The sequence below is a fragment of the Ascidiella aspersa genome, chromosome 3, assembly GCF_963924565.1.
Source record: "Ascidiella aspersa chromosome 3, kaAscAspe10.2, whole genome shotgun sequence".
Taxonomy (NCBI): Eukaryota; Metazoa; Chordata; class Ascidiacea; order Phlebobranchia; family Ascidiidae; genus Ascidiella; species Ascidiella aspersa.
In genome coordinates, this window is record NC_139449.1 from 21,262,182 (window position 1) to 21,280,314 (window position 18,133).

Genomic DNA, 18,133 nt, shown 5'->3' on the forward strand with positions numbered 1-18,133 from the left:
AGTCCAGGGTCACGTGACCATGGCCCACATGGGCCACACACGGACTGTAGTTTTGGCCTATTTGAATTCCGTAAATGCAAAATTTTCTCGCGCATTGGGCGAATTTGTAATATGCGTTAGCCTGTTTGCGGTGTTTTTTAACAACGTGTGTGTAACATTTTATGCCAGCGATTCAAAATGTATTGGTCACACAGAAACGATAAAATCTGCCCCATAATGGACTGTTTGATTCATTGCATTCAAGTTTGTTTTATCCCAACATCCTCTTAAATATTGTATCATGTGCATTTATTTGGCTTAATCTTTTTGAAGTGATTATTGCATCGTTATCAGTTTTGGTGAACTCTTTTAAAGTGACTTTCTTCAATGAAATACGTATAAGTTCGCAGGTCAAGTTATGCTGAATACGAAGCTATATTGAAGCTTAATACGTGCTACTAAATAGGTCAGTGGACAGTGGACAGGGTTTAACAAGTTTCAAAAATATTAAAAACGATTCCTACATACTTCTATATAATTTTCCTTTATGTACATGGCCGTAAATTTGTTTAGACTTAAGGGTCCTGAACTTTTTAGGCCGTGCCCCATCCCTAAAATACTCCATCTCCTGTCAGTGAGTAATACAACTTTAAACCTTTTAAACTCATTTGCTGAGAATTGACTAAATTCACTAAAAACTCACACATTGCATGTATAATATAGTTGGCTGTGTAATAAATAAAACTAATAAATTAATTGATTGATTTATTTATTTTACCAAGGCACTTTGCAATAATAAAAGTAAAGCCAAATTAATCGTTACAAGTGCATTATTTTAGCGTATGCTAGAACGGCTTCCGTATGATATGGTTATAGTATCGGCGAAAATCGGTCATAGTCATATTACAATTTTTGCTAACTTTAACTGAACGAACGATCAAAATCACTGACCGTAATTATTATTGCACATTTTTGGTTATCTATACGTGACCATAATCTACTGCGCATGGCAAAGTCGACTCTCATCTTAAGTTTATATAGTATGTCTGGAATATGTAAAATAGTCGTTTTTTAAATATAATGTTTTGACTTTTTAAGTGAAATTAAATATTGCACAAACGCCACGTAGACAAACCACCAACGTAAAATGTAGGCTATAATGTTTTTTCATAGTAATTTTGCGCTTGGAAGCAAAACTTATTTGCCTAAAGCTTTTGCCGTATATTTTTTTATGAAAAATATTATTTAACATTAAGGTTTTGCAAAGCATGTATAGCAGCCTACCTTTATTAAATATCAGTTTTTTAAAACACCTTATTTTATTAGTAAAATTGTTGCTTGCTGTCATAAAATACTATTCAGTGTAAATAACTGCCAAAAACTTTTATTTCAACCTAGACAAATCATATTTATGAAGAAAGAAAGTTAACCGATAAAGAAAAATGTCGCAAAGTGACGTTTGCAACCCAGCCAGGGGTCAGTCGAAGGTTCAACTTCGGATTTCATGCACTAATCTGCTAGATAAAGATGTGTTTTCCAAATCGGATCCCATGTGCGTACTGTTTAGGTTGGCTAACAAAAAGTGGATCGAGGTACGCTGTGATTGTGTTTTATTTAATTGTATATACGTAAACTGCATTTAGTTTAATAATTAGAGGGCTACGTTTATCACAACCTGCAAAATACCCATACAAAATACACCAAAAAAGGTAGTTTAGACCTATTTTAACGTAAATGTCAAAAACAGTTCGCGCTCCTGGCGAATCAAATTTTTTTGCTACAATGTCATAACCCATGTTTGTACAATGTCTTAACCTATAAATTGTTTCTGCCCAAAGGCTTCGTACGTTCTATCGCAACATCGAAGATAAAAGTTTGGGCAACTTAAACGATAAAAAGGTGTCTTGCGCTTTACGCTAATCGATTACGTTGTTGCAGCTTTTGTATTAAAAGTAACACCTGTCCAATCTACAACTTTAACCAAATAAAGAAACTGTGTTGTGTTCATAAGGTTGTGCTTTATAAGACGTCACGTTTAGATGTAACTTTTTGACGTCACTTTTTGACCTTAGCATTGCGACGTCATGGTATGACGTAACTATATGTAACGTCGCGTTACGATGAAACTTTGTGACGCCATCTATGAAAAATTGTCATGCCCCACTTTAAAATATTCCTGGATCCGCACCTGACAATAACCTCCCATTATAAGTTACGTTTTTCACCGTCATTACAATAACTTTATTTATATAACTTAAAATCGTGTTTCAACTTTGTTTTGATTATGCATGAGGCTGCCTTAAATTGCTAACTTGGTTACCTGTTACTTTGTGTATGATGCTGATCGAAACGTTCGATTTCCTTTAAGTGTTTGTTTTGCAGTTGGACAGGTCGGAAAAGATTCTTAACAACTTAAACCCGGAATTTGGAAAGACCTTTACCGTTAACTACTTCTTCGAGGAAATTCAGAAACTCAAATTCGAACTTTACGACATCGACAGTGATAAAAAAAATCTAGAAGCTCACGACTTTCTTGGAGAACTGCAATGTACACTCGGAAAAGTATGTATATAATATATAACATACTCACAGTGGTACAGTGTTTGGACAAGGAGCTCACAAATGGGTCAATCGCTCGATGAGTAAGACTGTGTACCAAGCCTTTTTATTTAATTGTAGATTTTAAATCAATATGAAATATATGACTATAGATAATTAAAATTCCAGTATATTTTGGTACATTTTTATACTGATACTTCATTTTTACCGAGAAATTGAATTTGTCAAGAAATTGTTTAAGAACAAACAACAATTTGACATGATTTGGGTCAATTTTAGACCTATAAAATTTGGTGTAAATATTTCTTTGTGGTAAACATTGTAATCGGTTAAAACAGCTTTTCATGCTATTATATTTTGGTCTCCAACGTTTGAACCAGGGTTAAGCAACCTTTTTCTTGGCGCGTGCCAAAACTAACTCAGAAAGGTCTTTAGCCGTACAGGCATTTTTTTGATCAGGCAAAATCCTGAAGACTTAAATGCCAAATTAGATAGCGACCTATTTGGGCACCAATAATGAATTTGGAAGTATGTTTATCTGGATAGATGAACGTAAAACTTTCCTTCCGGACTCAAATTACACACTTAATTCGGGCAACCTTATATACGAACGGCACGATGAACAAAAAACGGAAATGCCAGACAAAAACGCAAGAAAATACGGCAATATTTTATTTCTGGCATCTTCACCAGGAGGGCAACACTCTGGCGTCACAGAGGTCTTGCTTTCGCCGTGCTAGCCTACAGGCACGGCTTAAAAATAACGCATTCGTGTTTATCATGCAACCCGAAAACAATGTAAACGTAAATAAAGCTAGAAGAGCGGTTTTAACTGATGTTATATCTGGCAGCGGCATTTTTTAGCTACCATTTTATTTTATATTTTCATATAGATTGTGTCTCATGGAGTACTAGAAGAAAATCTGCTAATGCGCAACAAAAAACCTGCAGGAAACGGAAAAATTAAGGTATGGGTCTTAAGCAGAAGCCTATAACAAACTGCCCGCGAACCAGGCCACAGAACGCGATACACATTCATTTATGTTGCAAAAAAAGAATACTTCAGGTATCGACCAGTAAACAAGGGGTATGAACAAACAAATTTCAACAAACGGCTTTTAGTTAATTAATGACGAGATAGGTTCCAGGAACTCCAAAAAAATGAAAAAAAAACTGTTTCTAAGACGTTATAGGATTGTTCATCAAAAGTTACGTTTTTAATGTAATTGTGACATCATTTCATGGTAAAATTATTTCTACATAATGGAGTTTTTGTCCCAACAAATTTTATTTTTTATGTGAAACCAAACCCAGGTCATAAGGAATTTTTGCCCATATTGTAAAAGTAAGAATAGTTATTTCAGTACGATTTGAATAATTAAAATCTTCGACATCTTAGCCACGTAATACATTGTATGATCAAATTATTATTTGCGCTCATGGGCTTTAGCTTCAACATATTTGGCAACTCCTATAATAAGACCCTGTCCTACATTGCACAATTAACGTAGAACATAGCAGTTTTGGTTAAACCGTATTTCGACCGAAGAAAGGTTCAATATATCATTTTGCCATAGTCTGTGTTCATATGCCATACAATCTAGTTTTATCGTTCATTTGCTTCATTGTGGGCTAATTAACAGTTTTTTTCCTCATTTCAGATATCTGCAATAGAACTGAAAGGAGGTAATGAAGTCGCAAACTTTTGTTTTCGCGCAATAGATTTGGACAAAAAAAAGGTAACCAAATTATAACTTTTGACAAAAGTTGAACCAAAAAAGGAATAACTTTTTTGATTGATACAATATGTGCTCAATTGCGCACATGTTTCAACATTTATTTTTACAATTACGCTCTAATCTTCTATATAGCCTCTCTACAGTGCCTCTTATATTCTGTAAACAAGCATGTTATGCACTTGAGCCGTCCAAAATTGTTTGTTTAGTTAACGGCTCTCAAAACGGAGGTCAGAATTTGGATTGCTGAAGAACAAATTTTTAATTTTAGGTAGAATTTTCTTCATTGAAGGAATGGGATGAAAAGCTATGAATAAAAACCTGAAGTTTGCTAATAAGTTTTTTTAACGCCAAGCTTCTTTAACTTTAGTGTTTGTTGGGTTCTCAATCGCCAGTTGTTCTTCAGAGTAACAACCGTTTACCTGAACAGTCCTCTGGAAAACCCCGCTATAGGTATGCAGCAAATGTACCCCAAGGTTTTTTAATATAGATTCACTATTGGCTATGCACAACTAGATGGTATCACGATTCCGGGAAAAAATTAACCGGAATCACATTACCGAGTCTCGAGTCCGGCTCCGACACTACAGCCCCATTTACGTAACTAAAATAAGGTTGATCATCAGCAATACAATTGTTAAGTAAGAGTGACACAAAATTTTATATTCGGCCCTTGATCGTCAATTCGTACAGTTATCCGGTCCGCGATCGCCAGGCCCAACAGTTATATCCGGTTCTTTATGAAAAAAGGTTGGCGATCCCTGATTTAATACATGTCAATAGAGTATATTACTACACATGGTTACCAGTTAATCTGGAAATATTAGTATAAAATCCGGACAATTTAGGGGTCTATGATAATCCTAGTGCTAAGCACCACAAATAGGGATATTTTCTGGTGGGCGGCCTAATTTCTTGCAAGTTGTGGATTAATCTTATACAGCAATGCAACAATAAAGATTTCTGCCAACTTTATTTGTGTGATTTATAAACAGACAAACACTAGAAATAGTTTGCTATGCACACTCAGTTATGTCAACTTGTAGCCGTAACTAGAAGGGAACAGAACATTACCTAACACTGCAAGTTGTAAGTTAGCCTAACTAGTTTCACTACTTCTTCGCTTTTGTGCTTAACAAACTCTCGTGCTTAACAAACTCTCTAAACGGCAAATAAAACTAAAAAAGGCAAAAATAGTTTGCATTTAAGTAGCAAAGTTGGCAAAAAAACATGGTTTACCAAATTCACAAAAATATCGAGGACCCGCGGTTAACAAGCACTGGAATAGTTAATTGCTTAGTGTTTTAAACGTTTGATTTTGAAATAACTTACAGTAAGCCCCAGTCAACTCATTTGTAAAACACCTTGAGTCAAGTCTTAGTTTAAATCCTCAAATGATCACGTCCAGTCCAAGTCGTTATTAGAGCAATTCAACTCCAAGTAAAGACAATAACTAAAACGTTAAACCATTAAGACTGGTAAAATTGTCCGATTATGAACACGAAACGTTCAAAAAATGATACCTACTTCTGTATGGGCTTTGATATTTACGTCTTACTACAGTAACTACAACCTCTAACCGTTATGCTGCAAAACCTAAAATATATACTTGTTTGACGTGCCAAATTGAGATAAACAACTCAATTCAAAAAAAATGTTAAAAAAACACACAATTTCAACACAATGCATTGACTCAAAGACTTAATTTCAAGTCAAATAGTTCGTCCAAAAGACTTAATTTAAGACAAGTTATTTTACGAAAGCGACTTAAATCAATTCAATTTGTTTAAAAACATTGATTTAAGTGCACTTAAGTCATGTCCATACAACACTGGTAGTGCAAACCATGTTTTCTATACGTACATTTTACAGGAATCAGAGTCTGAATTAAGCTTCGTCGTATAACGGCATGAAGGTTTAGTGCCGACGTGGTTGTAAATCATTTGACTAAAATGACTTGACTTTTGGACTTGTCATGGGGTCAAATAACTCTTTAAATGAACTGTTTTCATTAAACATAATTTAAATGAATTGTTTTCATTAAACATTTTGAATAAAAAAAATATTTTTTTATTTGAAATATTTTTTTGATTATTTGAAATAATCTGACGAGTTCACCGAAAACTATTGCAGACTCACCGAATCTGTTGATCTATGATACAAGCAGGGCAGGCCAGAAAAACAACTAGCCTGTACTGAGGTTCGAACTCACGACCTTCGGTCAAGCAGGGACAGTCGCTCTACCAACTGAGCTATGCAGGCTCAGAGTGGAGCGAGTCGAGAAACAACCATACGCCAATGCTTGCTCAATCTGTTAGTACAAGCAATTCAATTGAAGGGGATCCACAGTACCATATCATTTATTCAATGAAACATGCGCACATATGTGTTAACAACTGAGATCTAGCCCTTCTGACGTATAATTAGTACACCGAAAGCCATTGCAGACTCACCGAATCTGTTCATCTATGATGCAAGCAGGGCAGGCCAGAAAAACAACTAGCCTGCAGTGAGGTTTCGAGGCTAGTTGTTTTTCTGGTAGGATTTGACTTGTTATTTTTGCAGGATAGGCCTACTTGACTTGGATTTAACTTACTTTTCGAATGACTTGTTTACAACCCTGCCTTGAAGTAACTGCAGTAATTCCTATTTTAGGTGTGTTCCGTGACTACAAAATCACCTAGTGCTTCAATGTTATGGTCAATTAACTTCATCTGAAACTCAATGGAAAACGATTCAAGCAGATATTTACCATATGATAAATTTACATTCTTCTCAAAACTGAAATTTTCTTATTACTTACAATAAAATCTAAGTTAGTGGTCCATCGAGTCTACCAGAAACGGCAACTTCAAGTAACATCGATATCGACCAAACAACATTGATTTCACGACATACTGGTAAACAATGAATGGGCCTAAGTCAGTTTGGTAGTATCAAGAATAACAAAAAAAAACACTTTAACAGACACTGGATGAATATTTCAGAAAATATTAAAGTTGTTTGTATTTCTAACGACGCAAACACACTATGCTCTAGGTTTGTCTTGTTGCACGCCGTAAATAATATAATTGTTTATAAACACAGGTTAGAGCCCTGGATATGTACCTCTATTCTTAAATCTAGCGTCACCTTTCATTTATACAAACAGTCTTAAATGATAGAAATTAATATTGGATCGTTGCCTTTTTTAAGACACTTTTTGGAAAGCCTGATCCATATTTGGAAATCTACCGGGAGGGAATGGATGGCAAATGGCTGATGGTTCATCGTACAAAGGTCGTTAAAAACAACCTCAATCCAACTTGGGAACCTTTCAAAGTTTCCGTTCAAACATTATGCAGTGGAAACCATGATTTACCATTGCTGGTCAGTTTAACCTACAGTCATGGGCGCCCCCACGAGGGGGCAAGGGGTGGTACTTGCCCCCCCCCTGGAATTTTAAAATACGATTATTAGTATTATTTGTGTAGGGGGGGGGGGTTGGGAGGGTTCTTATCCCCTTTTTGTAAATCAAATTATCGTTTTTTGTTACGGTTTAACAAACTGTTCGAAGCGGCGTGCATTTTAATTACTTGGGTCACCTGTCTTAATCTAATGCCAAACGAAAATCGAGCGTAAAACGTCGTTTTTCGCCTTTTGTTTGGTCGACCGTAAACGCTGGAAGTTTTTCTCTTTCGGTATTTGTTTAAGTTGCCTGATTAGCAAGGTGTATTCGACAATTGACAAGGCTAAGTCAAACCTTCTTTCTTTTTTCTTGCAAAAACGTCGAGTTTGGCGCAGTTAAAGTAATGTTCCTCGCTATTCACTCTCTGCGCTAATATCCGATGTTGGTGTAACATCGGCATTTCAGATTCTTAAAAGGAGGCATAATGATGACTGTCGTGCGCGTTTTAAAGTCTCCATTTTTATACATAGATAGTTAACGCAAAATTATGCTCTTTATTTTTAAGACCACGTGATAAGTGTGCAATTGACACAACTTATTTTTCCTCAACCGCAGCTTGTAATTAAGCTGACTTGGCACACAGCTCGGCGCAGATGTTGCCCTAATCGTGGCATAATAACAACCATGAAAAACGATCTTCGATTGGTATTGCAAGTGGCGAAAGACGTGCTTGTAATTTAGCGCTAGTCCTGAACATTGAACTTAGGAAACTACGTTGATGATAGTCATATTATAATTCTTTCAAAATCAATCACACATACTTCAACGTCTTGGTTTATTTTTCGTCTGAAGTTAACGATTACACACTCAGCGATTTTGCAGCTGGCGCCTGGCAGGAGTGTTGACGACTCACGTGTTTGCTTTGCGCCTAAAAGTTCACTTTTGCTTGGACGTTAATTGGCTGTTTCTGAGTAGTTTTTTTTATGACCTTGCAATCACTATTTTATGACGTCATAGGGTAAATATTTTATGACGTCATTATTCATTTACGTCAGACGAAATATAGGGGAATTCCCTAAGTTGAACATGCAGAACATCCCTTTTTGATTTTTAGATACGCCCCTAATTGCCCCCCCCCTGGAAAATTTTCTGCGGGCGCCTCTGCCTACAGTGTTTTTGTTAGGAAAGAAGTAAAATAAAAGTACCGTATGAAATACAATTTTTAATAATAAAATTGGAGGTCAAAAATAAAATATTTTTGATAAATACCGTACACGAAAAAAAATTAATTTAAAATCATATCAGGATTAGGTTTTTAAATCTTTTAAGCATTTAAACGTAGTAGTTATAAGCACTATCTTCTCTTTATATGTTTAGTGTTTTTCTTTGAAAATAAGCATACATGTTATTTTAGATTAAATGCAGTTTATGGAACAACAACGGTTCATCACAGTTCATTGGAGAATTTCAAACATCGTATCGGTCATTTATGCTTGCTCCCGTAAGTTTTTTTGATAACATTGCATGGTTGAAACTTACAATTTTTAATAACATATGGGGGGTTAGAAAAATGTTTTACTGAACTACCTTTAAATACGTTTTACTGTTTTATTAGCTTATAGTTTTAGTAAGAACCTGTAAACATATAGGGAAAAATACGAATGGTGTCTTTGAATGGATATAAGTTCCAATTAATAATATATAACTCGACGTATTTCTGTAAATCACGCAGTACCGTGATTCATGGGGTTCTCGTATTTCTAAATAATCTCTGGGACTCGAATGAAAGTATAACAGCCAAACTAAAAAGTATAACATCAAAAATAGTATCCTTAATTATTCTTTCTTTTTAATTAAATGTTTGTGTCTTTTTGCAACAACTATATGCAACATCTGTAAAATCAGATGTCTGACAGTTTTAATTTATTTCAGAATAAATGGGAATGCCGAATAAGAGGCATTAAGTCTGGTACCATTCATTTAGATAGCTGCAAAGTAAGTGTATATATAGGCTACACATCTTAGTTGTTTACCTCAATATGCGTTAAGTAAACGTAAAAAATATAAAGAGTTCAGTTAGGCACTTTTAGGAGAGTAATTTATCGTGTATTGTTCATTTATTTTGCTCTGGAAAATAGAAAAACATGTAAAAATAAGATCTAACTTAATATAAGTGACTTGTGTTTTTCGAGTATAAAGTTAAAAAAAGTTGTTTATCATTTTTTTAAAGTTGTTTATCATTTTATCAGCCAGCCTTTATCGACTTGTTTTTCATGTGGTTTTTATATGTCAGGTAGAAACAGAACATTCGTTCCTGGACTTCTTCCTCGGAGGATGTCAAATCGATTTCACCGTAAGTGAAAATTGGCAACATGAAAATGCAAATTTACTTTAGGTTTAGGTGGTACAAACTCTACATTAAATTAAAAGACGTCTGAGTTTTTGTTTGAGTGAAACTTATCATGCCAGTGGTAATCAGCTCATTCAATGTCAAATCAAATTAAATAAATATTCACATGAGAAAATATGGCAATAGCAATCCGTTATATTCAATTGCAAACAACAAAACTCAAAATCCATATTGCAAGTGTTTGACCCACTCCTAATCCACCCAGTTTGAAAAATCAGTAATGCGTTAAATAAAACACTATTCCGATTTTGTCTCAAAATTTCTCAATTGAATTGAAAAATATACTTATACCAAATTATAAAAAAATTAATTCTGTTGTTTTATGTAAATTTATTTTAATTAAAAACGTCAAAAATAATGCCCTTACGAACTTAAACAATTTTGATAACAATTTTGTCTGACAATTAAACACTCATATATCATGTAACTCTTCAGGTGGCAATAGACTTCACGGGCTCCAACGGAGACCCCAAAACCCCCAAGTCACTCCACTACATGGATCCCTATAAACCGAACGAGTACCAACGCGCCCTTCGATCTGTTGGCGAGGTGTGTCAGCAATATGACGCCGACAACCTCTTCCCTGCTTTCGGCTTTGGTGCAAAAGTACCGCCAGATCATCAGGTGTCCTTCGCTTTTCCGCTCAACTTCAACGATGAAAACCCGTCTTGCAATGGTATTGTTACTTTATTATGACATTGAGGTTATGTTTGAATATACTTGCTCTTGTGTTGACGAGTGCTCTTAAAAAATCAAAATTGTAGGAAGGAATAAGTAATTCCTTTTGTGCACTGGCACAAACGACGTAATGCGTTGTATATTATTTCGCATATACATTGCATCGCTTCATTCAAATATTTGCAAACATACGCCAAACAAATTTCAAGTGCATTAAATTTAGAGCTTTTTGAAATCTGGACTTACACTGAACCTGTAGAACTCTTTAATTATAGCTTTAAGTTACCTCTTTAATTAGGCATAGTCGGAATTGAAGAGGCTTACCATAGCTGCTTGTCAAAAATCCAACTCTATGGCCCAACTAACTTTGCACCGATCATCAATAAAGTGTCGCGGCTCGCACAAGAGGAGGCACAGAAAGGAACGGCCTCGGTAAAGATCACGTTTCTTTCTGTTGTAAGAAATGGTTGCAACTATTCTTTGCACTAAATATTGGCGATAGTGTATGATTTTCCTATTTCGTAAGGCCGTCTCTCTAAGAATCTAAACGGCTAAGAGGTAATTTTGCAAGACAATCTTTGAATCTTTATAATTAAACATTACAAATATCCTGCTTTAACCTTGTAGAACTACTACGTTCTGTTGATTCTCACTGACGGCGTGATTTCGGACTTTCGTCAAACTAGAGAAGCGATTGTGGCCGCCTCACATCTTCCAATGTCCATTATTATCGTCGGTGTTGGTAAATTCACCGTTAAATAATATAATTAATTGGTTTGATTTCATGGTTAAACCTGAGGCAACATAGTGTCATCATATAAAAACGCCATAATAATGTATTTGTGATGTCATTAAAATTGATGCTGTCTTCTTTCTCTTTAGCCCATATCGTAAAAACGCCCGCGTTCGCAATTTTCTAGCTATCACCCAAATTAATTCTTGCAAACCACTTAGACTTGTCCATATATTCAATTTATTGATTTTATTTGTTGGAAGGTTATAGGCCTAGGCCACTGAAGCGCCAGTCCTACAGAGTGAAGCTAACTGCCTTTTACTAATCGTCTGGCTAAAATTTATTCAATTTTGGGCGTGACGTATGTCACTCGCTCATGTCTGTTTTGCGTCTTCTGCTTATTCTTTTTTATTTAGCAGGACATTTTCTGACCGTGCGAGCGACGGACAAAGTACTTAATTTTAAAAGTTGGGTTGCTGGCTAAGAGGTTTTATTTTGGCTCACTGTTGCATCACAGGGCTACTTGGCCATACACCACCGTAAATACATTTTTTGATTAAATTTGTTTATTCAAAAGGCGCTATACATACAATTGCATGTTGCGTGTGAATCATTAACTCGACAAAGTCTAAATACCATAAATGCCGCAATTAGACTGGTTTCAGCTGCATATTTGCGCACGGTTCGTCGAGAACAACAGGGGTTTTAAGATTAATTGCACTAGGAAGTAAATTGATGACGTCACTGTAAAACGTTTCATGTCCTCAAATAATAGTACTCGGTCTGCTCCTGTTGTATAGTATTGGTCACCGTATGGGGCTTTAATTGCTCTTGAAATAGTATTTTGCGCCGCGACAAAAAGTGCGTTTTTCAGGCGAAGCCGACTTTACCGACATGAACGTTCTTGATGGCGATGACAAAAAATTAACTGATCATACCGGGCGAGAGTGCACGCAAGACATCGTGCAATTCGTTCCCTATAGGAAATTCAAAAACGTGAGTCGTCTTTTATCTTTTAAAACGAGTAAAATAACCTATAGCCCTCCTATTATGTGTAATTTTGCATTTCTTGTGTCATTACTTAACTTTTCACTTGAAAGAGTATACTTTGCTTTTGTTGACGATATAGACAATGACATCGCGTTAATACTAGATGCACAGCATTTTCATATGTTTAATTAAACATACCAAAATGTTAAACATTTTTTAACGATTATGGTTTAATGAAATTATTTTTAAATCATTTCCAGAACATAAGAATCTTTCATAATTTGATAAATAAAGTCTGTTGGTTTTTGTTTATATTGGTTAAACTCTATACGCTTTGCAAAACCCCGCAAAGAACACATTTTGTAGCCTACCTCCTCCTAATTTTTTTATACCCCCTATGGCTGTGCTATAAACACAACCGATAGTATTTTGTTACGATATAGGCGCCTGAGGAACTTGCTAAACAAGTCCTGGAGGAATTTCCTGGCCAAGTGGTGACCTACTTTCGCAACAATAATTTACACCCAATTAATAACCCGACAGTGCCCCGACAAAGACCCTTTGCTGCCGCCAGCGCCCCTCCAACTCATTCTGCTGGTAGTGGGTAGCGCTTTTCTACACTGAGTAACTATGGTGTTTTTAAGTCCGGGGCAGCCATCAAATTTGTAAAGTTTTGAACATTAAAATTTTTAAGTTTAAGAAAGCCAGATGATTTTTATTGAGTTTCTTTGGGACTAAAGCAGTGCTTCTCAACCTATGGGTCGCGACCCAAAATTGGGTCGCTGTTTGATTTGGTTGGGTCGCCGACCGCAGTAGTCACATGTTTATAATAATTGAGATTGATTCTGATCAAAATTTATCAATTAAGAAAATTAAGGAAGTAATACAAATAATGTCTTAGAATGATTATTAAAATTCGAAATTCTTAATGCTAATGCCTATTTTTTGTTCGCTTACAAGAAGCTAGTTAGGGTCGCCAAAGTTTGGGTCGCCAAAGCTCAGTCGCCATACTTACGCTTAATATTTGGGTCGCCGCGAAAAAGGTTGAGAAGCACTGGAATAAAGCAAAGATGCACATGTGTTCGATGTCCAACTACTTCAATTGAAACCTAACCCTGTTTGATTGTTTGGTTTGCTTTTGATCATTTCAAAGGCATTTGGATAATGGTTTGCTTAATATCATTTACCCTAAAGAGCAACAAAATTTAGGCCAGTTAATTAATGTAATAGGTTTAGCAAGACATCAATCATTTAGGCTTCACTGTACTGTGACATCATCGTTTTTGCAAATAAGTCTGTGAAAAAATTATATGTCGTGCTTGACCGTTGTTGCATCTGACCCAGATTATTCGATTTGGTAAAACGACTCATTTGGTACTCCCTTTTAGTCCATTCTAGTTGATTAGTGCGTGATATCGCATTTCTAATGCAATTGCCTTACTCAATTAATCTTATTTAACAATATTTTGAAATTTCCCCCAAATTTCAAATCGTATTGGGCCACTACCGCAATAGTTTTAATCCTTCTTTAATCGATAATTATGTTACTGCATTTATACGCTTACCACTGTATATTGGCAATATTTCGACTTTTCAGTTGTAAATACAGACCTCAAATTATTTAACGACTATATTCTTGGGAAAAACTTTACATTGTTAACGCAAATACTATTTATATTAACAGTACAAAATAAATATTTAATTGCCACTAATTTAGAAATGTTTTGTGATACAATAAAACAGTAAAAGTAAAAAAAGGTTGGTTATGGACAGAAATCGCTGGTAACTTTTGAACAGTTTACTTAATATCCATTTTAATAACGTACTGTGTGCCTGCAAATTGACGACATCCGATACGTTATGTTATCTTTGGATACAAATTACCCGATGTTTGATGAAAAACGTATACAGCCTATCAATCCGATGCCATGACGTCGTTGTCGTTGCCGTAAAAAATGAACAAAAAAAGTCAAAACGTGTAAATTTATTGTTTTTAATATATAAGCTATTGCTGCCAGGCATAATATCAGGTTTGTAGAGCTCTTCTGGCAAATGTAATTTATTGTTTTTAAGTTCTCAAAGTTACTTAACTGTTAACTCACGAATTCTAATTTTGTTGGTTTATAAACCATTACTGAAATTATTTTTGTCAGTTTGGTGTATAATGGGCACCGATACCACCAGTATTGGACAAGTACCTAAACGGTCAATTTGATATGGGTTATCGGCTACGATCCGGTATTACAGTACATGCCTACTGCAAATCGGCTTAAATGATATTAGGTTTTACGATTAAATTGCCGGATGAAGCATTTTTTGTAAATTGTGGAGTAAATGAAATGTTATTGCAAATTGTAGGGTAAAAGTGTTATGAATAGACTATGCCTATAAACATTTTTGTGATGCGCTAAATTTCGATACGCTTCAACCGGGAATTAATTTCGCTATGAACAGTTTCGATTCACTTAACATATACATATTGCTATACTTGCATGACCGAGTGCATTACAAATTGATGCCCAAGGGCTTAGAGAGAAAATAAAGTTATGGCAACTAAACCAGATATGACGTGTAATTTTTTGCATCAACGCATGATTATAATCAATACGTTCAATTATGCGAAGTTGTAATAACGTATGAATCAATCAAGCGTTAAATTGAAGCAGTGCGCGTTATGAGCAAGTGTGTATATGTACTGTATAATTGTAGCCGCTTTGCGTGTGGTATGAATAAACTGTATTACAAAAAACAACGAGACGCAACAACACGATACAATCCGAACCCTAAACATTTGTACCTTAAAAAAATTTACAGTTTAATAAAGCAAATATTGCATGTCGCAGTGAAAACAGTATAAATAAATGGTCACAAATAAACATACCACAGTGTTTTCTGTTCGATAGAAACCTATAGCCTTTTGTTAAGATAGAGGGTCCTTTTCCTGAGTGTTTTTTGTGTAACTGGATGGCGGACCTCCCTCTAATGAAGTTTTGACTACCAAATATATATCAACGCTTCTCAAATCCTTTTTTATGGAGATCACTTACTCGTACAGATTTTTGGGCGCCAAGCATATGCGTATTTCTAAAGCTGCGTTTACATGGGAACATGCTCTATTAAGTATAGCAAGAAAGTGGATTTATGTGGATATTTTACCGAAGTATCACCTTACGATATCAAGTGGCTTAAAATTGTTACAGCATTAATGTTGTTACAACAGTGTTGCGATCACCCAGAGTGTTAGCTTTATCCTTATCAAGTTTTGACAATCATATACTTAATAAATTATTTAGACTTTTGAATAAATTTACCCTTAACAAAGAAACTTAGGCTTAATATTAAATTTGGCACAATAACTAGTAGTGGGGATACAGTTTTATTTTTACTTTACTTATATTCAATTCTTGTCGTATCTAAATAAGTAATTGGTTAATAAACTTATGTTATAGCGCAATTTTTAATGCCCCATAACAAAAACTTTGATCCCTGTGATTAAATACATAAACAATAGTGGCCGACACGGTTTTGTTTTTGGTAATGTCCCGTGTTTTGAATCTCATTTTAACTGAACAAAAACTGCATTTAAAAACAAAGAAATACACAGGTGCATAGATTGCTAGATGTTGCCCATCCTAAATAGAAGTTGATACGGTTCTCGGAGCTAGCTTCGGTACCTCTTTCCGAAAAAGTAAAACGGGACATAAACGTCGCGGTCCATCTGACAGTGAACAAATCATCGTTATATTGACAATACACAGGTCCATTCCACACACTACGTCCCAAGCTAAACACAGAACTCTTTCTGCGGCAAGGTAAAGAACTAGGCCGAGCAAAACCGACGACAATATGCAGCAAAGCGTTGAAATGGCGAGGCGATTTATCAGGCGTGTTATTTCGTCACCGCGAACCATGAAAATGTTTCTAAAGAAATCCATGCATGTTTGTGTTTTACCGTGCATCAGTGGATGCACGATAAGCGCCAAAAGCAGGAGTTTCGCGACCAAGGTCGTAAACGTGAATGCTAAAACGCAAGTCAACACAAACCTGCGCTCATTGGCATTGCTCAACCAGGTCGGAATGCAACCGCCTGAGGTCTTTACCATGCAGTAGGTGAAATTAAACCCAACCACAACACCGATGATGCTAAAATAGATCACTGCGATCACGCAGCGACTAAGCATCCGGACAGCCCTCGTTTCGGCGTGGCGCAAACGCGGGTCTTCGTAGAACTTTCGCTGGCGCTTCCACAGAATTGTATAGATGACCAATGTGCAGCAAGCATACATTCCTGTTAGGCCGTTGCTGTGCACGATACACTGGTCGAAAGGCCAGGTTTGATTAACGTTGAGCGACGCAACGATGGCGTAAAGCAGGGCGACGAACAGCGATATCAGCAGCAGTCGGCTAATTGACGTGGCTTGCTTTTTCGCCTTGTTTTTCAGCTCGTACGCCGCTACTGTGCAAAATATAGATCCCGAAATCACGCACACCACCATAGAGAAGATCCTCAACGTTTGCCTGCACCTAAATATTTCCAGGACGTTGTGGCAGTCACGTTTGCCATATTTCAACGCGCTGCAGTTAACCTCGTCAAAGTCCACAGTAGTGTTGGGCCACGAACACCAATTCATGCTTTTTGTGTGCAACCTATAATATCTTTATATAAAGGCTCAACTATTGCCACAATATCGACGCCACTTGGTAAGAATTTAACAAATAGGTTAAGGTTCAAAAATGCGAAAACGGCGTCGAAATTGCGAGAAAATATATTACAGAGATTAAATATTAGTTAAATCGTTGCAAGCAGCCTATTAATGCGAAAATAATGGTCGTCGGAATTCACCACTTAAATCTGTATTTCGTTTAGCGTGATTAAAATAACCCAATTGTATAGTTTTTACAAACATCTACTGGACGGCCTATATGATGAAGAGTAAGTCAAACAGCACTTGTAAAATTATAGAAATCTGCATTTACAATAATAAGCATCATAAACTTATTTTAGTGCCTGCTTCGCCATAAAGTAAAAATACAAATACTGTTTTCCTCGGATATCATCTAGTTTTCATACGACTTTCAGAAATACTAGATATGATTTACTCGGCTCTGTAGTAACAGTCATTCTTCGTTATGCGTCCATTCACAATTTTTTTAACATTTCGCAAAATATTCACCTGTCTTTAGCTGTTGCAGTATATACTTATAAAAAAACCTTCGTTTGTTTTGCGATTACACTGATGAGCCGAATCGCACTGCGTATCTGGCTTGGCAAATTAGCTGATAAGAAAGAACGCAACTTTGCCTGACTGTCGACTGGTTGATAGCTCTAGTGCGCTTGCCACATAGACGTGGGGACCGGTATATACAGTTTGGCAGCAGAAAGGGATGTCATAAACACAGGTTCCACGAGAACCCAAACAGAACACGTTGTTGCATTTATCGCTGTTGACCGAATAGGCTTAATACACTCTATGCTCATTAAATTCGCAACTGTTATGCTTTTAATATATCAGTAAAATTAATTTCCATTTTGGGTGATAAACTTAGGCTACAAGATAATTTTATTGATTTTGATTTTAGTTTTTAGTCGGGTGGTACATATAAAAGAAGTATATTTTTCGTCAATCTTCCAAGTGGGAAAAACGTTAACCAATTTAAGT

General features: G+C 35.9%; 1 protein-coding gene across 1 annotated transcript; it reads left to right on the forward strand.

Moving 5' to 3' along the window:
• The first annotated feature begins 1,421 nt into the window (after positions 1–1,421).
• Positions 1,422–13,081, forward strand: LOC146160769 (copine-3-like). Its single transcript, XM_083385017.1, has 12 exons — positions 1,422–1,571; positions 2,362–2,541; positions 3,432–3,506; positions 4,200–4,277; positions 7,470–7,643; positions 9,077–9,163; positions 9,893–10,015; positions 10,508–10,748; positions 11,049–11,182; positions 11,378–11,492; positions 12,358–12,479; positions 12,917–13,081. The coding sequence occupies exons 1-12, from the start codon at positions 1,422–1,424 to the stop codon at positions 13,079–13,081; spliced, it is 1,644 nt and encodes a 547-aa protein (XP_083241143.1).
• The last annotated feature ends 5,052 nt before the right edge of the window (positions 13,082–18,133 follow it).